Consider the following 18,807-nt stretch of genomic DNA (forward strand, 5'->3'; position numbering starts at 1 on the left):
TCATAAGTTATTCTAAAAGACTTGGCAGGAATGTAGCCAGTGTACATGATTAATGGCAGCAGTAGTCTCAAGAAGACCGGCCTCTGCATGGCCACTTGGGGCTACAGATAGATGAGACCATCGTGTTCGACATACCTGGCACACCGTAGTGCATAATACGGCACCACTGTGACACAGTGAAATGTTACAGAACGGTGACTCCAAGGACAGCTTCGATCTGGATGGCCGTAGCGTGCATTCAACTGACAGCAGACCAGTGTCATTCGCGACTTCAGTGGTGCCAAGTGAGAGCTCATTGGGGGGCAGGTTGGAGGTCTGTCGTGTTTTCTGATGAGAGCTGTTGCAGCTTCGGTGCCAGCGATGGCCATGTGTTGGTTAGAAGAAGGCTAGCTGAATTCCTACAACCAAACTGTCTGCGGGCTGGACCTACACGTGTAGTCATGGTCTCGGGTGCGATTACGTTTCTATCCCAACCATCCCTAGTACCCTGACTGCGGATATGTACGTTAGGCTGATGTTTCGACCTGTTCTGCTGCCATTCATGAACAGAACCAGGGGGCGCTGTCTAACATTATAACGCTCGCGACATAGTGCTGTTTTAAAACAACGTGCTCTGCGTAGTGGCAACATGTTGCCTTGGGCTACTCGATCATCATCTCTGTCCCGAGTCCAACACATATGGGACATCATCGAACGACAAATCAAGCGCCATCCAGAGACAACATTGACTGTCCCTTTACTGATCGACATAATGGAAGGAGCATTTAACACCTACATCCCACCAACTGACCTCCAGCACCTGTACAACACTATGCATCTACGTTTGCATTTCGCGGTTTCATTAGCCTGTCATCTAGCAGTATTAATCGCTTACATATTTCACCTAGAAGTAAGTATTACCGAAATTTCATTACTCTGCTTTAATAGCTTTCTGATGTCTCTCTAATCAATGAATACGTCAAAATAAATCTACTTACCACTCAATGCTTGCTGGGATGGCGATAAGTGCTGTTTTTACTTACTGCACTTTCGTCTGATTTCTCTTTACATCAAGAAATCAGGTATTCCGTAGTTCGGCACTGTAATCGATGTAGTTTCCTTCTGACGTGCAGCACTGCCCGTTTTCTGGCGCAGAACGCAAATGAGTAGAGCATCGCTAACGTTTACTTACGTTCTTCGAATTAAACGTATGTTTTTGAATTTGTGTGTGTAGAATCACCAATATTTGTTTGAGTCTGCTTTCCTGAAGAAACATATTTTTTATGTTGCTACACCTGTACTATGTGAATGGGCTCGAGGAGTAGTGTCTAAGCTGATGACGGGCGTACAAATGGAAGGGGAATAGAGTCGACTACAAAATCGTGAACACTGAATTCAAAAGAAATGAAAGTTACAGTTTATATATGATGAAATGGTCAATGGTGAAGTTACCCTAATACATAGAGAAGTAGCAGAGAGAGATACAGAGAGAGAGAGAGAGAGAGAGAGACAGAGGGAGAGAGAGAGAGAGAGAGAGAGAGAGAGAGAGGGAGAGAGTGTCAGAGAAAGTGACAGATGGTACAGAGGGAGTAACGATGCTCAGTCAGGTGTCATGTTCAATTATTTTGTATATTCTTTGATTCCCAACGTTTTTTGGTTCATTAGCCAGCCGTTTGTTGTGTTAACGTTTTGTGTATACCGTACTTTTCTTGATATGTGAGATATTTGCGTTTACCGATCTTTAGTGAGATCACAGTTTTTTCCATTGTGCTTCTTCTTGCCTTGTGAAGTTTCTAAGGTCGTCTGCAAATGTGGAATGACTCGTAATGTATATCCATGGCCTGATGTGTTTCTTGTACCCTGTGTACCGCCATTCATCCTTATGCAAATTTCCTCACTTTCACAGCAGTTGAGGAAATAAGCACCGTATTGTTGCTATTTGTCTTGTTTTGTTTACAATTTTGGGATGTGTTTTTGTTACGATCAGTTCATTTTGTATGAAATACTTATTTTTTACTATATTACCTATTTAATACACGATTTTTTTGTTCAATGCCGTTTGCTAATCCGTGAACGTGTAACTGTGTCACTTAATTTATTTTTGTTACCATCTATACCTATTTTGTCAGAGAGCCTGCATGTTTCTGCTACCACTTTTTTGTTAGTTTGGTTCACATTTTACGTTCAGGGGATCCAACTGAATAAGTTTTACCTGTTGACTTATAGTTTCCAAAATCACACACATGAACAGTTAAAATCACATTGGATACTTACATGCAACTGGATAAGTTCTCAGTATGTATGAGGTGTTAAATACACCTAAAGAGATAATGTTCTTTATGTCTACCAAAAATTAAGCATCAGTTTCATTAGCTTCAGTTTCCATGTAATACTTCTATGTGATAAAGAAATATCGAAAGAATTTAGTATTTTTCAGAGCTTTGTAATAATGATTATGATGCAAAACCACCACCAGTGAGGCAGTGTGCAAGCACTGACCTAAACCATATTTTCTCTCCAGTGAAAACTATTCTCTGTCGAATATGCAGTAAATATATTTAGTGTGGCAACAGATATATAACATATTGTCATCTTGTCAATATGGATTGTTTTTATTTCACATCATTCTGCTAAGAAAGTAAATCAGTACTGTTTAATCAAAGAAAGAGAACAAGGCAGACACTAAAACTGGTTTATTTTCCAATCAGCTTACTAAGGCAATGAGAAACTGATATGCCTGAGCTGTCTACATAAAGCATAAAAAAATCTAAACTTATGAGGCATATTAAACATTTATGAATATACATTTCACAATTATAATGCCAGCTTCCAAAAAATACTTTCTCCACACTATGAAAACAGGTAACTTCTTTTTTGTCTTACTACACTCACAAGAGTTACTAAAATTACTGTTACACATTTAAAATATATTTTATATTGTATGCTCATAAGTATAAATATACATCCAGGTGATTTTGTACACTGTGGGCATAACCTCTTACCCTCTATACAGAACAACATCACATATGAAAACTACACAAACTTGGTTGTATGTACAGTACATGAACATGAATTATCTCATTATACAGAGGACAGTTTGGTTTCAATTTCATTGGTACCTACGACATCAATTTTCACTGCAGTTCTGTATGGGATTATTCACTGAACTGTGGTTGCCTCATCAACGTGACACATTTTTAGAACCACTACTATGAGTTCTATAGATGCTCTTCAATCTATTCACAGGGAGGAGATCTGTGCGTATGTAGTCATATTATTTATGTTTAGAATTTTTTAAATCAGCGTCAATGAATCAACCACATAGTGTGTTTTATAAATAGAAGTATACTTACAAGGTCTTTGTTAGTACTTTACAACCTAAATCATTTTTAATGGGTACAGTTTTGGGGAAAATGTGAGGCATGTAACATTGTGGGTCATTCTGTAAGAAAACCTGAGCTATGTTCTGTTTAAAAACTTTTTCGTTTAGTACATATATTTTATCTTTTCATACATTAATGTCCATGCAAAGCATGAAGACAAACTTTTAGAAGCTTGAGATATTTAGAAGTAGATAAAATGTCATTGTTGATGTTGATCTGGCAGATGTTTACAAACAAGAATTACAAAATATTTATTACTGGACTGAAATTACTTTAGTGGGAGCCTGTTGACTTTCACTAAATGATGCACTTTCATTTTGCCCATTAGTGCGAATTTATGTTCTGAAAAATGCTTTTGAATCTTTCTATATTTTATCACTTATTCTCAAAGTTTAATTTTATTTGTGTTTTGGTCTTTATTGTTGCATTATCCAAATTAATTTTTTTCTTCTCAAAAGTTTATTTATTGTGTAAGTGGTTGAGGGTCTTATTTTTGCTTTTCATGGACACTAAGTTAAAGATGTTTGAAATATTCTGCTCTGGGAACTACTCTTCTACAAGAACTAGATGAACAGCTTACTAGCTTTACACAGTTTGAGCAAATATGAAAAAGATAGTAATAAATCATTAACTGTAATTGGTATGTATAAATTTCCTTGTGGTAAGTTTTGTGTTTAGTTAAAGTATGCACATACTGAATGTGGATTACTTACAAGATAAATAAAAATGAACCAAGTAAGTGACGTAAGTTATTTGAGATAACTGAACACATGCCTACTTTATATTATTTGTGTATCCCCAGTTTGTTCTCTTTCTTCACAGTGAAATCAACACTTAAGGAAAAACTATTAACTGCGAATAGGGAACATCAGATCAATACAAATAGGAACAGTGCATTTGATAAAGATAAAATGTTGGAGAGTAAAATATTCACATATATAAAAGGGCACAAAAAATCATGAATGTCATTAAAGGATGGCATTCTAGCACAAATGCAAATTGCTGTTAAGTCAACAGAGAAATACAGTAGACAGCTTCTTGAAATATGCCTGTATAGGTTTCAAAACAAATTAGTATATTTTAGCTGTATCAACAAGGGCAATCTTTCCATATGTGAACAGAAGTATTTTTCTCGTTACAGAATTGTCTCACAAGAGGAAATAACTACAAATATTAAAAAAATGTGGATCTTCACAATCATGAGATAAGAACCATTCTCTCTGTGGCTACTAGCTACTGTATACACTTACATGTCCTGTAGGTTTCCTGTTTGTTCTATGTATTTCCACAATTTTGGACAATTGCACTAGTAATCAATAGCTATATGGCAAATTAGAATTTAAGCTGTTACTGATAGCACAGTAATTACATCCATTATGCCAACATTTAGTATTTGGGTATGGTTTGAATAACATTTACACATTTTAGCAGTTTTAAAAGCTAGTTATTCCACATTTACACTTTTTACATACTAAGAAAACACTACTAACACCCATTATCTAAAACACACACTCTTACAGAATGACCCAATTAACTTTTATGCTGCTATTCTATTTTACAAGTACATAGTCTTCTCTTCATGGTACTATGGCACAACATTTAATCTGTAACATTCAACAATAGGCACTACAATTTCATAGATTTTCTTTTCAATCTACAAACTGCTCAATCCATATCAGTTGCTTCCATAAATCAAAAATCATCATTTGGTTACTATGTTATTCACAGACTCTTCCTGTGTCTTGAAGCCGAATGGCTCATGTATTCTTTGACATTCTTGTGTAATTTAGAACTAAGTTCTCTTTGTAATAACGACTAAAAGTTCATTTGTTATTGTTAATATTAAGCTATATAGTAAAAACTCAGATGTAGTGTACACCTCTGAATCTTTTGCAGTCAGAACATGGAAAACTTGTCTTCATTACAAATCTCAGAACAATGATTATGTATATTGGTTTCTATAACAGTGAAGAGATTTTTGTATTTGGGTTCATGTGCTGTAATTATAAACAAAATATATCATATGATAATTAATATAATATATCATATAATAATTATATGGCTGTACATTTTGAGCTTACTCTATGGCAACACATACCGAAATAAAATAAGTTATTTATATGTTCCACTAAATGTGACATGTTGAGTTAATAAATTTAACAAATGAATTTTCCAAATTCTGATGCCAGAGGAACAGGAAGAATTATTGTCATTTTTAAAAGTTTTTCAGGTCAGTTCAGTCAGTTTGTCATACTGAATCACAATTCAAAGTAAATAACATAAAAATTAAATGATATATGTCCTCACACTGCTAACATATAAAATATAGTGTCTTAGAAACATACAGTGAAGGCATTTATGAGAGAAAGCTGCATAAATATGTAAGGTATAATGTAGAGAGAGAATGAAACTGAGTTTAGCTGTCTCATAGAGAAGTTAAAAATTTACATACTAGAAGCATTATATTATTGCTGTGTTCAGACTGACACAATGTGAATTAGATCACAAATGGAATTACTCTGCAACATACAAATTGAAATCAGGATATTAGAAAGAAAATAATCTATGATGAGAAATGCAGTTTTGGATGAAAAGTTCTTGTGGGTCATTAATTTCTGAGATATGTTACACTTTGATGTAACTTTCTTGTGTTGTTTGGCATTATTTGTGTATCTATTGGAAGTTAAATTCAATGAATCACTGTTAAAATCCCCTGAAACTTGTGAAACAGATTATTATAACTTTTGTGGCAGTCTTCCAGCCTCGTGTATTACAGAAATAGCCATGATTATTTATAGTATGATATCAATATGGGCCATCATAATGTACTTATTATAAAGTCTGTTACATACTAATAACATCTACTTCTTTTCTATGCCATTCTCTCTTGTTACTGGATGATTGAAAGTATTCATGTTGATGCTGTAGGTGAGAATAATTTCGTTTTGTTCTTCATGATGATATCATTAATATCGATTTTAGTCTGTTAACATTGCCAGGCCTCATTGATAATGCACATATTCTTCATGGTTACTGTGGGCATACACTACTCCTAGCTTCTGTGAATATTTCTAAAGTTATGGCCCTAAACCTTCTCCTAAAATGTTCAAAGATATATTCTTGTTTTTGACCTGAAAAGTCACACATAGGAATAAGGAAAAACTGTAAGAGAGTTATTGCTAAGATTGTGTTTTCTGTGGACAAAATAGAAGAGTGGATAAGCATGATTTTGAAACACATGCTACATTGTTTCCATATCACAAATAAAAAGGTACCTTTTAGTAAATAAGTATTGACAAAAATTACAATGCTATGAAATAACATTTCATTGAATTAAGATAGAGTTAAGATGCCTTGCTTGTGAACACATTAGTACCTACATTATTTCTTTCATTGTTCTGAACAGGTAAGTCTATTAGCGTTTACTAACTAAAACACAGTTAATAAGAAGCACTGAACTCAAGCACTATAGTAATTGATCAGCTTGATGCTTCTAAAACATATTACAGTTGCAATATGTATGAATTTTGAGACCTGAATTTAAAGACAGAGCTACAGCAAGCCATAAACATAAAAAATGTAATATTGTCAGGATAGAGAGTAACAGGCACACTCAATAATATCAGTGGGCAAGTCCTTTGAAGTTTATGCAGTAGTCTGAAAGATGTACCAAATAAGGAAGAAACGTTTATTCCAAAATCACAGTCCAGCTTTATGCAGAATAATTTAAGTTATTGGCCCCTCTAAAATTTGTTCGAAATCAGATTAAGTTGTTGTCTTATAATCTATATGTAATACACATGTTCTATACTTAGGTTATTTTATTCATTTTTCAAATATAGGACAGTAATAGCATACTGTTGTTACTATAATCATATCTATAAAACAGATCCGTTCATGGCTAACAAAATTCGCAATTGGTTCATTACATCTGATAAAAATGCGACTTTTATATATCTACATGCATTAATCAAGTTCTGATTATCACAGAAATTTGTTCGATTGTAGTACAGTAGTTTGAGATAAAGTCTGTGTTACTTGTCATTCCAACAATTCCAAGCTAATTATGAAATGAAATCTTAGAGTTTTTCAGTACAGGCGATAATTAACATAATAAAACCTAAGTTCATGTACTACTGATTTATGTGGAAAATTCACACATTTGATTGATACCACTTACAGTCTTTAATATATTCCGCACACTGGCTCTCATAGGTGACAGTAAACAAATAAAACCACAGTCTCAAGATTTCACAAACAGCAACTTCTGCTCTTTTCAGAGAAATAAAATATTAGAATTTACACAGCCATCTCTTACAAAATTAAGAAATAATTATTAATCAGCATTGGAATTAGAGAACGATTCAAACAAGCCAGAGTGTTAAATAGTCAAAGCTGAACAATTCATTCCCTGTGTATGTAAATGAGATATTTTAGAAAATGTCATACATGACTTTCATTTTCATACATCACATAAGTTACCTACTTCTGTTTCAGAATCAATGTGTTACTCATACAAGATTATTGATAAAAATGTTGCAGTGAATAAATTTTTTAGCATTAACAGCAAATAATCTGACTAAGAAAAAATGCTGTGCAAAGTAATATGTGTTTCCAAAAATATCTCAAACAGAATGTAGAATTCCTAAAATTCCAATCACTGTAATTAACAATTTCAGAGTTACTAATTTCTTGCCAGGTATCGCATTTTGAGTTATGTGACTAAAATAAGGACTATTTTCATTTGACATATTGTGTACTAGATTACTGAAATGAATCAGAGGTTTATTATAACAGGATTGATTATTTGATTTTGCTCAAAATAACGTTATGACAATGAAGTTTTCTTACACTAACATGAATTTTAATAAAATCATTATGTGCATTTTAACTATAAGGAGTCTTACATTGAAATTAATTTTAAATATGGATAATTAGGTGTAGCACTTATGTTGACAGACATTTATTATAAAAATTCTCTAACAATCAGATAAAAATGTACACGACAAGAAATACGTAACAATTTATGTGTTACATCACTTTTAGTAATTTGTGGTAAACATAACTATGCAACTCAAATCAGACTGTATTCAGTTTTAAGGATAATTGTCTCTCTGTTAATATTATCCCCAATATTCTCTTTTGGCTTTACTCTTCCTGCTATATAATTTTTGCTAGTGTAATGATCACTTTTCTGCTATATTTCAGAATTTATGTTAAAAGGGAGACTCTCTTGAGAATACATGATTTTTTTCCAAAAAAGGAGAATTTTAAGGAGAGGGTCACAATTTGAGGGGCACATATACCTTCTTTAATAGATATTTAAAACACATAAATAAATAGTATTCCAGAAAAATTATTTCACACTACCATTATGCTACTTATTTGCTAATCTGGTTACAATACATCAGATAGACTATAAAATTTTCCACTTACTTGTAAACAGCATTACACTCATAGCTGATGATAAGAATACAATGTCAGAGAGAGATCATGTATGTACACATCGAGCACAGAAGTATGTGGTACAGTGGGATAAAATATGCTCCATTGTCAAGCATGGAAGGTTTATAGTACTCCAGAGAAGCCAAAATAAGTATGTGGCCTAAGAATAAAATTAAACTGACATCAGTTCATGACATTAGTGGTATAACTATTAACACTGCAAGGTGTAGCAAAAAAATTGCGTTTCGGACAGCGGAATAACAGATGGTCAACAGATATATAAACATGCAACTAGTCTTAAACACTGATGAGTATAGAGAGACTACATCATCATTTTATATGTACACATTTATATAATTCTTACTTTATTTCCCTGTTCTCTACCGTATTTACTGCGCAATATATTTGCTGTTGTGTTAACCAAACCCAAAATCAAACAGATATATGTACTAGCAACAGTGGGAACAATGGTATCGGAATGTTTATTACTGTGAATAGCCAACCGTGAAGTTACCAAAGAGATCAGAGTTAATACTGAAACAAATTAAAACAATGTAACCGTGGCAGTATGGATTAAATTTTCTAAAAGAAAATTTCTTGAGCGATTATCAACAAATACATGTATGTAAATCACGCAGGAAGGAAACAATTACTCTTCATCAAGTCAGTAATGACGTGACACACAATAATAGTAAATACGGTAGTGAAATACTGAACTGCTGCCCTTATTCTGGTTTCAGTCGATGCCACTGTACAATTGTCTGTCGGGGTTTTGTAATCATGTCTTGCCAGTGCTTAGTCTCGGTTGCTCCAGAGCCATTTTTACCTAAAGATAATAAAATTTCTTATTAGTTTCAAGATGATTAGGTTAATGACTGCATCTGCAAAGTGTTGAAAAAATAACTTACACTGAACAGTGTACAAAAACTATTAAATTACGTAAGGGTATAAGTAATTACGGACTACAATTTAAGATTACATTTCTATCCATACAAGATAAAGGTAATAGCTATGAAACATTCTCCTGTTTCATTTATTAAGTAAGTATTTTTAGGCAATCCGTTTCAGTATTCTATAGGCTTCATTGTGCCTTTTGCAACAAGCACAGATATCAGACCAGACATGATAAACAACCTCCTGGTATATGAAACCCTGACAGGTCTGCTGAAGTGATGTTACTGAAAGTGGTATTGTTGTTATAATGGAAATGGTTTTATTATAGCACAATCACATTATAAGTATACAGTAACAGGTTAACTCATTAATTAACTTTTTTTATACATCTCATTGAAATTTGTAACCATTCAGCACTACCAGTACTTTTATTCTCTGAAAGTCTTATACAGTGATCTGTTATGTACTAAATTGACTAGCAATCTCATTGATCCTAGACATAATCATTGATATTCAACCCTTTGGCTTCTTCACGAATCGTTTTCTTTTGATACATATCGATCACACATATGGTAATGATGTGACTAATAAGTGACTCTGTCTGCATTATAGTATGGACATGGTGTTCAGTATCGCATCACGTACAAAAAGAGCCAATACCGTGTTGACAGATGTCATCATTAAGTTAAGACCTATATTTGAGAATAAATACCGTGTCACGTTGATACACTAAACTTCTTTACGTGTGTCAACAACATGACTGATCAAAGGCATTTTTTTATTTTTTTTATTTTTGCAGCAAGAGCCTGTCCGTAACATGGATGACTGCCATGGTGGACCCCTCTCTCACGCTTTCAGTTTAACACTCCAAGGCCGAGCGAGGTGGTAGTATGGTAAGAAATTAGAATCTTATTCGTAAGGACGGACCTTCAAATGCACGTCCCGCCTACTCTGTTGTTTCTTTAATCTGCTGAAGTCAAATGCCACGATGGTTCCTCTGTAATGACCTTATCGGCGTGACACCTGAACGTCTTGTCCACTACGAGGACATTTGCGACGTGGACAGAACCTGCGTCCGAAAGATTTTCCGTCGGCTAAAAGTGCTATAGAAATGGTACTAATAGATTTGTAGTAACTTTCTACAAATTGTGGAGGGTTCCTGCCAGTTACTTACTTTCAAGAATAAATTTCTAGAGTGGTTCTTTTATCCGGCCACCATTAATCAGATCTGTAGTTCAACAAAAGCGCTATTTTTAGTCCAGTAATTTTGCAGATTTTATCGCTCCAGACGTAACAGCCGCAGCACTTTAAGACGAGGGTCCTTAAATTGAAATTCATCCAAACACCTCAAACAGATCCTGTCGAAGTGTCAGTTAAGCTGTAAGGTACTACGCGGTCCTGTAATGTGACCACCATCTATGGACGAAGTCAATGTGTAATAACAACTCACTGACGGCAGGCGACAGCACTAGAAGTTGAGGCTGCACAAAGCGTGTCGCGAGACAGGGAGGGAGCAGCCGCTGCCATGTCCAGGAGGGAATGATCATTCGCTTTCGGGCCATGAGTGAAAACATTTCCGAAACTGCTACGTTTGTAAATTATTTGCATTCCATCGTGGTTGAAGTATACCATTCAAGGTAAAATGGCGCTATAGAAATCTGGTGTTGATGGAACTGTGATGCAATATAGGCAAGAGGTGGGTTAGTTGAACAGTGGCTACGGCAATATGTATAGGCGAACAAGCCAGCAACTGTTGGGTAACTGACCGCCCAAATGAAACAAGGGGCTACCAACAGTGTCTCGCCAGCGACCATTCAACAAACATTACAGCATATGGGGCTGTGAAGCCTGCGCCTGGATTATGTACCCATGCTGATTGCCGTTCATCGAAGATGAAAGCTGAATGCTGCCCTCCAGTACCGCGACTGGAAGTTTAATGGGTGGCTACAGGAGGCCTTTTCAGATGAGTGTGCTTCATCAGATAGATACTGTTAGTGTGTACGGCTCTGTAACAATCGTCGGAAGGATCTAGGCCAGAGCAGGGAGCATCAGGAATGTTTTTGTGGTATTCCCTGGGTATGACACTCTGGAAGGCACCAATGGATCAACAAGAGTATGCATCTACCGTGGGAACCACGTCCACCTGTACACGCAATTTGTTTTTCCTCGGCACAATGATATCTACCAGCAAGACAATGGAATGTGACATCAGCTTGCATTGTACGTCCGAGGTTCGAAGAGCACCAGGAGACGTTTACTGTACTCAGCCAGCCTTAACGAGGTTCTGTGGGACCGCATGGATCGGTTTGTTCATGCTACGAATATTCAACTTAGAAACGTAACTCAGGTGGCTATGGCACTAGAGTCGGTGTCATACCACATCCCCCTTGATACCTTCCATATCTTCCTTTACTCTTATCCTGAACGTCTCACAGCTGCCCGAGTTGGAAGAGGTGGATATTCACACTAATGTGATCGGACAGTGTACACTGCTCCCGTTTATTATTAATGTATAATGACATCATAAAGAATGAACGTGGAAATGACCACGCAAAGAAAGTTAAGATGGACTGTACAGATTGGATAAAGAAGATTTCTTAAGGACATTTCCACCGACTTTGGTTTCAGAGTAATTGCAAAGTTTCCTCTTTTCTCACTCATAGACGTTATGGATGTAAATGAATGTCTATGAAATGCCACTGGCTACTGCCGAATTAAGCACTGTTTGTTCGTCCTCAGACACTGAGGCCAGTGATTGTGGATTAGAAGAAATTACCTCCCAGATTCTAGACTCTACGTCACAGAGAAATGAAATACTGGGTTATTTGTGACGCCAGGTAAAAAGGACTCCACCCGAACTATTGCTGGTGAAATACTTACGTTATAGTGCTCCTCATACAAAAGGAATCTGGCTGAAAAGGAATTCACCGATAGCTTCAGTGTACTAAAATGACTGAATTATATAACACTTGGTCAACGTTTACACGAAAGTAATATATAATTTGTGTCTTTACATGAAAATAAATATAAGGTGCGTTTAAAACTGTCACAGTTTCCTATGAGATAAACCTGAAGTTCTCACAGACCAATCACTCGGCTGATGAAAATCGAAGTATTCGAATCACAAGATCAAAAGGTGGCGAAATGAGTACGTGCTGAAGTTTCATACGTGAAAAGAAGGTGGCGCATCCAAACTATGAATAAACGAGAGGTAACGTCGACCGCGGAGGGACGTGCAGGATAGCTCCACAAAATACATCTTTACGTACAAGACTCAATACGTTGATAGAAATTCATAAATATTATTTTTCAGCAAGAAAAATGCATTTGAAGTTGTGAAACCCGCAGTCTGGGTAGTTAACTCACCTGGCTCCACAACACTAGCAACATCTTAGGCTTTCCTGGCGAATTAAGTGTTTGTACTGTTCTCGGGTCTCCACCCGGGTGCAGTCGCTTTCAAACCACGATATTTCGACAGCGTTCCTTGCCGTCATCTTCAAGTGATACCTGCAGACTGAGCATTTCCTCTGAATCTCCTTCCCTTTATACTCTGATCACTCCCCACCCCTTCCCCCGCTTCCTGCCACAAGCGGCAATGCGTGGAAGGGTGGTGGGGAGGGCGGGCTGCTGGATGCTGGATGCGAACTGTGCACCATCAGATGTCCTGTGGCCTTCGTCGGGTGCGGAAGTCGCTTTGGGTCGGCGCTGTGCTTTTAGTTGGCTGAGTGCTGGGTCCCAGGCTTTGCTGAGGTTGAACCCGGCGTCTCTGTTGATCAGTCCATCAGCTACACGTGTTTCAATCGGCTCCTTCAGAACACACTCCCGAAAAGACGAAGCCTGCCGTAAAACTTCCGTTTCCGCGTACCCCATAGTATCTCCAGTATCCATGTAACGTTCTGCAACCGCAGACTTTGTAGGCTGCTTCGGTTCAGTGTGCGTTCTGTGGTCCTGGCATCTTTCTTCGATTGTCCGTACAGTTTGCCCGACGTATGCCTCACCGCATTTACACGGAATACGGTAAACACCTGTTGGCAGTTCTAGGCGTTTCATTCCGGAATCCCGCGACTGATACGGACGCAGCTTCGAATCCTGCCTCGGGCATCAATGTATATGCTGTCCTTAGGTTAGTTAGGCTTAAGTAGTTCTAAGTTCTAGTGGACTGATGGCCTAAGATGTTAAGTCCCATAGTGCTCAGAGCCATTTGAACCAACCCGGAGCCCGAGGTCATCTTTTACTGTACCTAGCAGGGCACGCGTTTTCGGAGGTGGGAGGAAGACAAATTTGATGTTACACAGAGCCAGAATTCTGCCGATTTTGTTGGATACCTTGCCGGGATAAGGCAGGTACGTCATTGTCTTCTCGTCTTCTTCGTTCTCTCTCTGCTGGGCTTCTGCATTCTGCCTGAAAGCATGTCGAATTTGACCCTCGTGTTATCCGATCTTCTTTAATACGTCCGTAAAGTGGTTAAGTTCTCCTGGTAGGCTTTCCTCATCCGATATTGTGCGAGCCCTGTGTACCAGTGTTCGCAGTACACCTTCACGCTGTGAAGGATGATGGAAGCTGGTGGCGTAGAGTTACAGATAAATGTGGGTTTCTTTCCTGTATACACTGTCTCACAAGGTGCTATCCGCTTTGCGCTTGACTAGGACGTCCAGAAACCTTCATAGTTAATTTGATGTTAGGATGCAGAGAATTCAGATATTGGAGAAACTGTTGAAGTATTTCTCTTCCCTGTGGCCATATCACAATTGTGTTATCAACATATCTGTAAAAGCATATAGGCTTCAGTGGTGCAGTTTCCAGTGCTTTCTCTTCGAAGTCCTCCATAAACAAGTTTGCTACCACTGTTGACAGGGGACACCCAGTGGCAACCCCATCCGTTTGTTCGTAATAGTTTCTATCGAAGAGAAAGAATGTTGATGTGAGGACAAATTCTAAACGATTAGTCATTGTCGGGTTGAATGTTTCCATAATGAACTTAAGAGAGTCATCAAGCGGCACCCTGGTGAAAAGTGAGACCACCTCAGCTCACCATGAGGTTCTGGTTACGGAGGCGCAGCTGCTGCAGCCGTTGAATGAAATGTACATAATTCCTGATGTGATGCTGACATTTCTCGACGTGGTGGCTTAATTCCACTGTTAGATATTTGGAGCGTCAATGTAACTGACGACAGAGCGCAAAGGAGCATCCTTTTTGTGCACCTTTGGTAGCCCACAGTGCCTTTGGGGTGCAGCAGCTCGAAGTCGGAGCTTCTTGACGATTTATTTCGGCAGGCACTGGCGTAGAAGCTCAATAGTCTTCTTTTTCACCTTGTTGGTCGGTCTCCTTTCAGTTATCTGTATGCTGGATCCTCGAGTAGGTCGAACACTTTATGATTGTACTCTGATAATGGAAGCACTACAGTTGCATTTCATTCATCCCCAGGTAAAATAACTATATCATGGTCATTCCGTAGTTCTCGAATGGCAGCTCTTTCTGCTTTCGTGATGTTCAGCCTCGGTAGAACGGCTTTCGTAATCGCACGGCACGTTTCCCGACGTATCCCTTCTGCTTCATCGCTGGGAAGGGTGGAAATTACTTGTTCTATGCTATTGATGAAGTCTGCGATGGGTATAGTGCCACTTTTAAACAAGTCTACAAGTTCCAACGTCTGGCAGCCAGAAACAACAGCCGCAAGTAGTGCGACGACGAACCGTAATCAACTTAAACGGGAAAGAGATTGACTACGTAGCGTAATAAGTTCTGGAAAAGGGACGAAATTTCGCACCAACTACAGCACTGAAGCCTATGTGCTTTTTAAGTTGATAAGGCCACATCGAACAGAAAAACTTCAACAGTTTCTCCAACATATGAATTCTCGGCATCCTAACATCAAATTCACTATGGAGGTGGAAGAGAATGGTGAACTCTTGTTTCGGGACGTCCTAGTCAAGCGCAAAGCGGATGGCACACTGGGACACAATGTATACAGGAAAGAAACCCACACTGATCTGTATCTCCACGCTACCAGTTGCCATCATCCTTCACAGCGTGAGGGTGTACTGCGAACACTGGTACACAGGGCACGCGCAATATCGGATGAGGAAAGGCTACATGGAGAACTTAACCACCGTAAGGACGTTTTGAAGAAGAACGGATATGACGAGGGTCAAATTCGACGTGCTTTCAGGCAAAACGGACAAGCTAAGCAGAGCGAGAACGAAGAGGTCGAGAAGACAATAGCGTAACTTTCTTACGCCGGCAAAGTATCCAACAAAATCGACAGAATTCTGACTCGGTGTAACATCAGATCTGTCTTCCGCCCACCTCCAAAAACGCGTGCTCATCCAGGTACAGTAAAAGACGACCTGGGGCTCTGTAAACCGGGTGTTTACCGTATTCCGAGTAAATGGAGTAAGGCATACATCGGGCGAACTCTACGGACAATAGAAGAAAGATGCCAGGAACACAGAACGCACACTGAACTGAAGCAGCCTACAAAGTCTGCGGTTGCGAAACGTTACATGGATACTGGAGATACTATGGAGTACGCGAAAAGGGAAGTTTGACGGCAGGCTTCGTCTTTTTGGGAGTGTGTTCTGAAGGAGGCGATTGAAACACGTGTATCTGATGGGCTGATCAACAGAGACGCCGGGTTCAGCCTCAGCAAAGCCAGGGACCCAGCACTCAGCCAACTAAAAGCACAGCGCCGACCCAAAGCGACTTCCGCACCCGACGAAGGCCACAGGACATCTGATGGTCCACCGTTCGCATCCAGCATCCAGCAGCTCGCCCCTCCCCACTACCCTTCCACGCATGGCCGCTTGTGGCAGGAAGCGGGGGAAGGGGTGGGGAGCGATAGGAGTAAAAAGGGGTGGAGATTCAGTGGAGATGCTCTGTCAGCAGGTATCACCTGAAGATGACGGCAAGGAACGCTGTCGAAATATCGTGGTTTGAAAACGACTGCACTCAGCTGGAGACCGAGAACAGTAGAAACAATAGCAACATCGCTATACTGGCAGGCGAGTGGATGAAACGAAGGAGAAACTATAGCTGTGACACAGTATAGAGTGTTTAACTGGTATAAGTGCAGATGGTCTGTATGTGGTACCCTAATATGTGTACATCAGTGTGTTGCTTCTTTTTTTCTTTTTCTCAGCGTCGAACAGTCTTCTCACTTACACGTCACAGCCTTTATGACTTGATATTTTCTGCATAGTCGTAACTGCATCAGCCTAAGTAAACTACGCTTTTCTGTGTGGACTATCCATTTTACGTCCGCTAATCCTCATTCGAAGACCTTACCTGCTGCCAAGGGGAAAGTAAGTATTAATGGCTTGCTCTTGCCATACATACTTGGCGGTACTATCTAACCTAAACATACACACACAAAAAAATCACCCCAGTTTCCAGAATTCCTGAAGATAGACGTTGACTGTAGACACTGTATCAAAGACACACTCCCCTTGAGTGTTAAGAGATGTAAGTACAACCCGCCCAAAGATGTAAAGAACTATGCATGAGCAGCGCCTATTAGACGGAAGGGGTCCGACGGCCAATGTGTTCCAGTCATTCCACCAGGAAAGAGGCACACTGCTGGAGTTGTCTGTAGTTCAACCGTGCCTAGACGGCCAATACTGCGGTTCGATCGCATCCCCATTGTTAGTTTGTGCCAGGAAAGGCGCTTTCAACAACAGAAGTGTCCAGGAGTCTCGGAGTGAACAAAAACGATGTTGTTAGGACTTGGAGGAGATACAGAGAGACAGGAACTGTCGATGACATGCCTCGTTCAGGCCACCCAAGGGCTACTACTGCAGTGGATGACCTCTACCTATGACTTGTGGCTCGGAGGAATCCTGACAGCAACGCCACCATGTCGAATAATGCTTTTCATGAAGCGACAGGACGTCGTGTTACGACTAAATCTGCGCAATAGGCTGTATGATGCGCAACTTCACTCCTGATGTTCATGGCGAGGTCCATCTTTCCCACCACGACACCATGCAGCATGTTACAGATGGGCCCAACAACATGCCGAATGGACCGCTAAGGGTTGGCATCACATTCTCTTCACCTATGAGTGTCGCATATGTCTTCAACCAGACAATCGTCGGAGACGTGTTCGGAAGCAACCCGGTCGTGCTGAACACCTTAGACACATTGTCCAGCGAATGCAGCTAGGTGGAGGTTCCCTGATGTTTTGGGGTGGCATTATGTGGGGCCGACGTAAACCGCTGGTGGTCATGCTAGGCACGATAACGGCTGTACAGTGCGTTAATGCCATCCTCCGACCGATAGTGCAACACTACCGGCAGCATATTGGCTAGGAATTCGTCTTCATCGAAGACAATTCGCGCCCCCATCGTGCACTTCTTGTGAATGACTTTTTTCAGGATAACGACATCGCTTGACTAGAGTGGCCAGCATTATATCCAGACCTCTACCCTATTGAAGACGCCTGGGATAGACTGAAAAGGGCTGTTTTTGGAAGAAGCGACCCACCAACAACTCTGGTGGATCTACGCCGAATCACCGTTGAGGAGTGGGACAATCTGGGCCAACAGTGCCTTGAAGAACTTGTGCATAGTATGCCACGACGAATACAGGTATGCATCAATGCAAGAGGACGTGCTACTGGATATTAGAAGTACTGGAGTGTACAGCAATCGGGACCGCCACCTCTGAAGGTCTCGCTGTATGGTGATACAACTTGTAATTTGTGGTTTTCATGACCAATAAAAAGGGCAGAAATGATGTTTATGTTGATCTCTATTCCAATTTCCTCACCCCATGAACCATGGACCTTGCAGTTGGCGGGAAGGCTTGCGTGCCTCAGCGATACAGGTAGCCGTTCCGTAGGTGTAACTACATCGGAGGGGTATCTGTTGAGAGGCCAGACAAACGTGTGGTTCCTGTAGAGGGGCAGCAGCCTTTTCAGTAATTGCAAGGTCAACAGTCTGGATGATTGACTGACGTGGCCTTGTAACATTAACCAAAACGGCCTTGCTGTGCTGGTACTGCGAACGGCTGAAAGCAAGGGGAAACTACGGCCGTAATTTTTCCCGAGGGCATGCAGCTTTACTGTATGATTAACTGATGATGGCGTCCTCTTGGGTAAAATATTCC

The 18,807-nt window shown here is 39.5% G+C and overlaps 1 protein-coding gene across 1 annotated transcript in view; it reads right to left on the reverse strand.

Annotated features, from left to right (window-relative positions):
• Positions 1-2,657: 2,657 nt before the first annotated feature.
• LOC126285102 (synaptotagmin-7-like) overlaps positions 2,658-18,807 on the reverse strand; it is a 351,548-nt gene continuing 335,398 nt past the window's right edge. The window contains exon 8 of the mRNA XM_049984426.1: positions 2,658-9,633. Within this exon, the coding sequence (XP_049840383.1) occupies positions 9,533-9,633 (101 nt within the window). The 3' untranslated portion in view covers positions 2,658-9,532. The remainder of the gene's footprint in view (positions 9,634-18,807) is intronic.

The sequence above is a fragment of the Schistocerca gregaria genome, chromosome 8 (genome assembly GCF_023897955.1).
Source record: "Schistocerca gregaria isolate iqSchGreg1 chromosome 8, iqSchGreg1.2, whole genome shotgun sequence".
In the NCBI taxonomy this organism is placed as follows: Eukaryota; Metazoa; Arthropoda; class Insecta; order Orthoptera; family Acrididae; genus Schistocerca; species Schistocerca gregaria.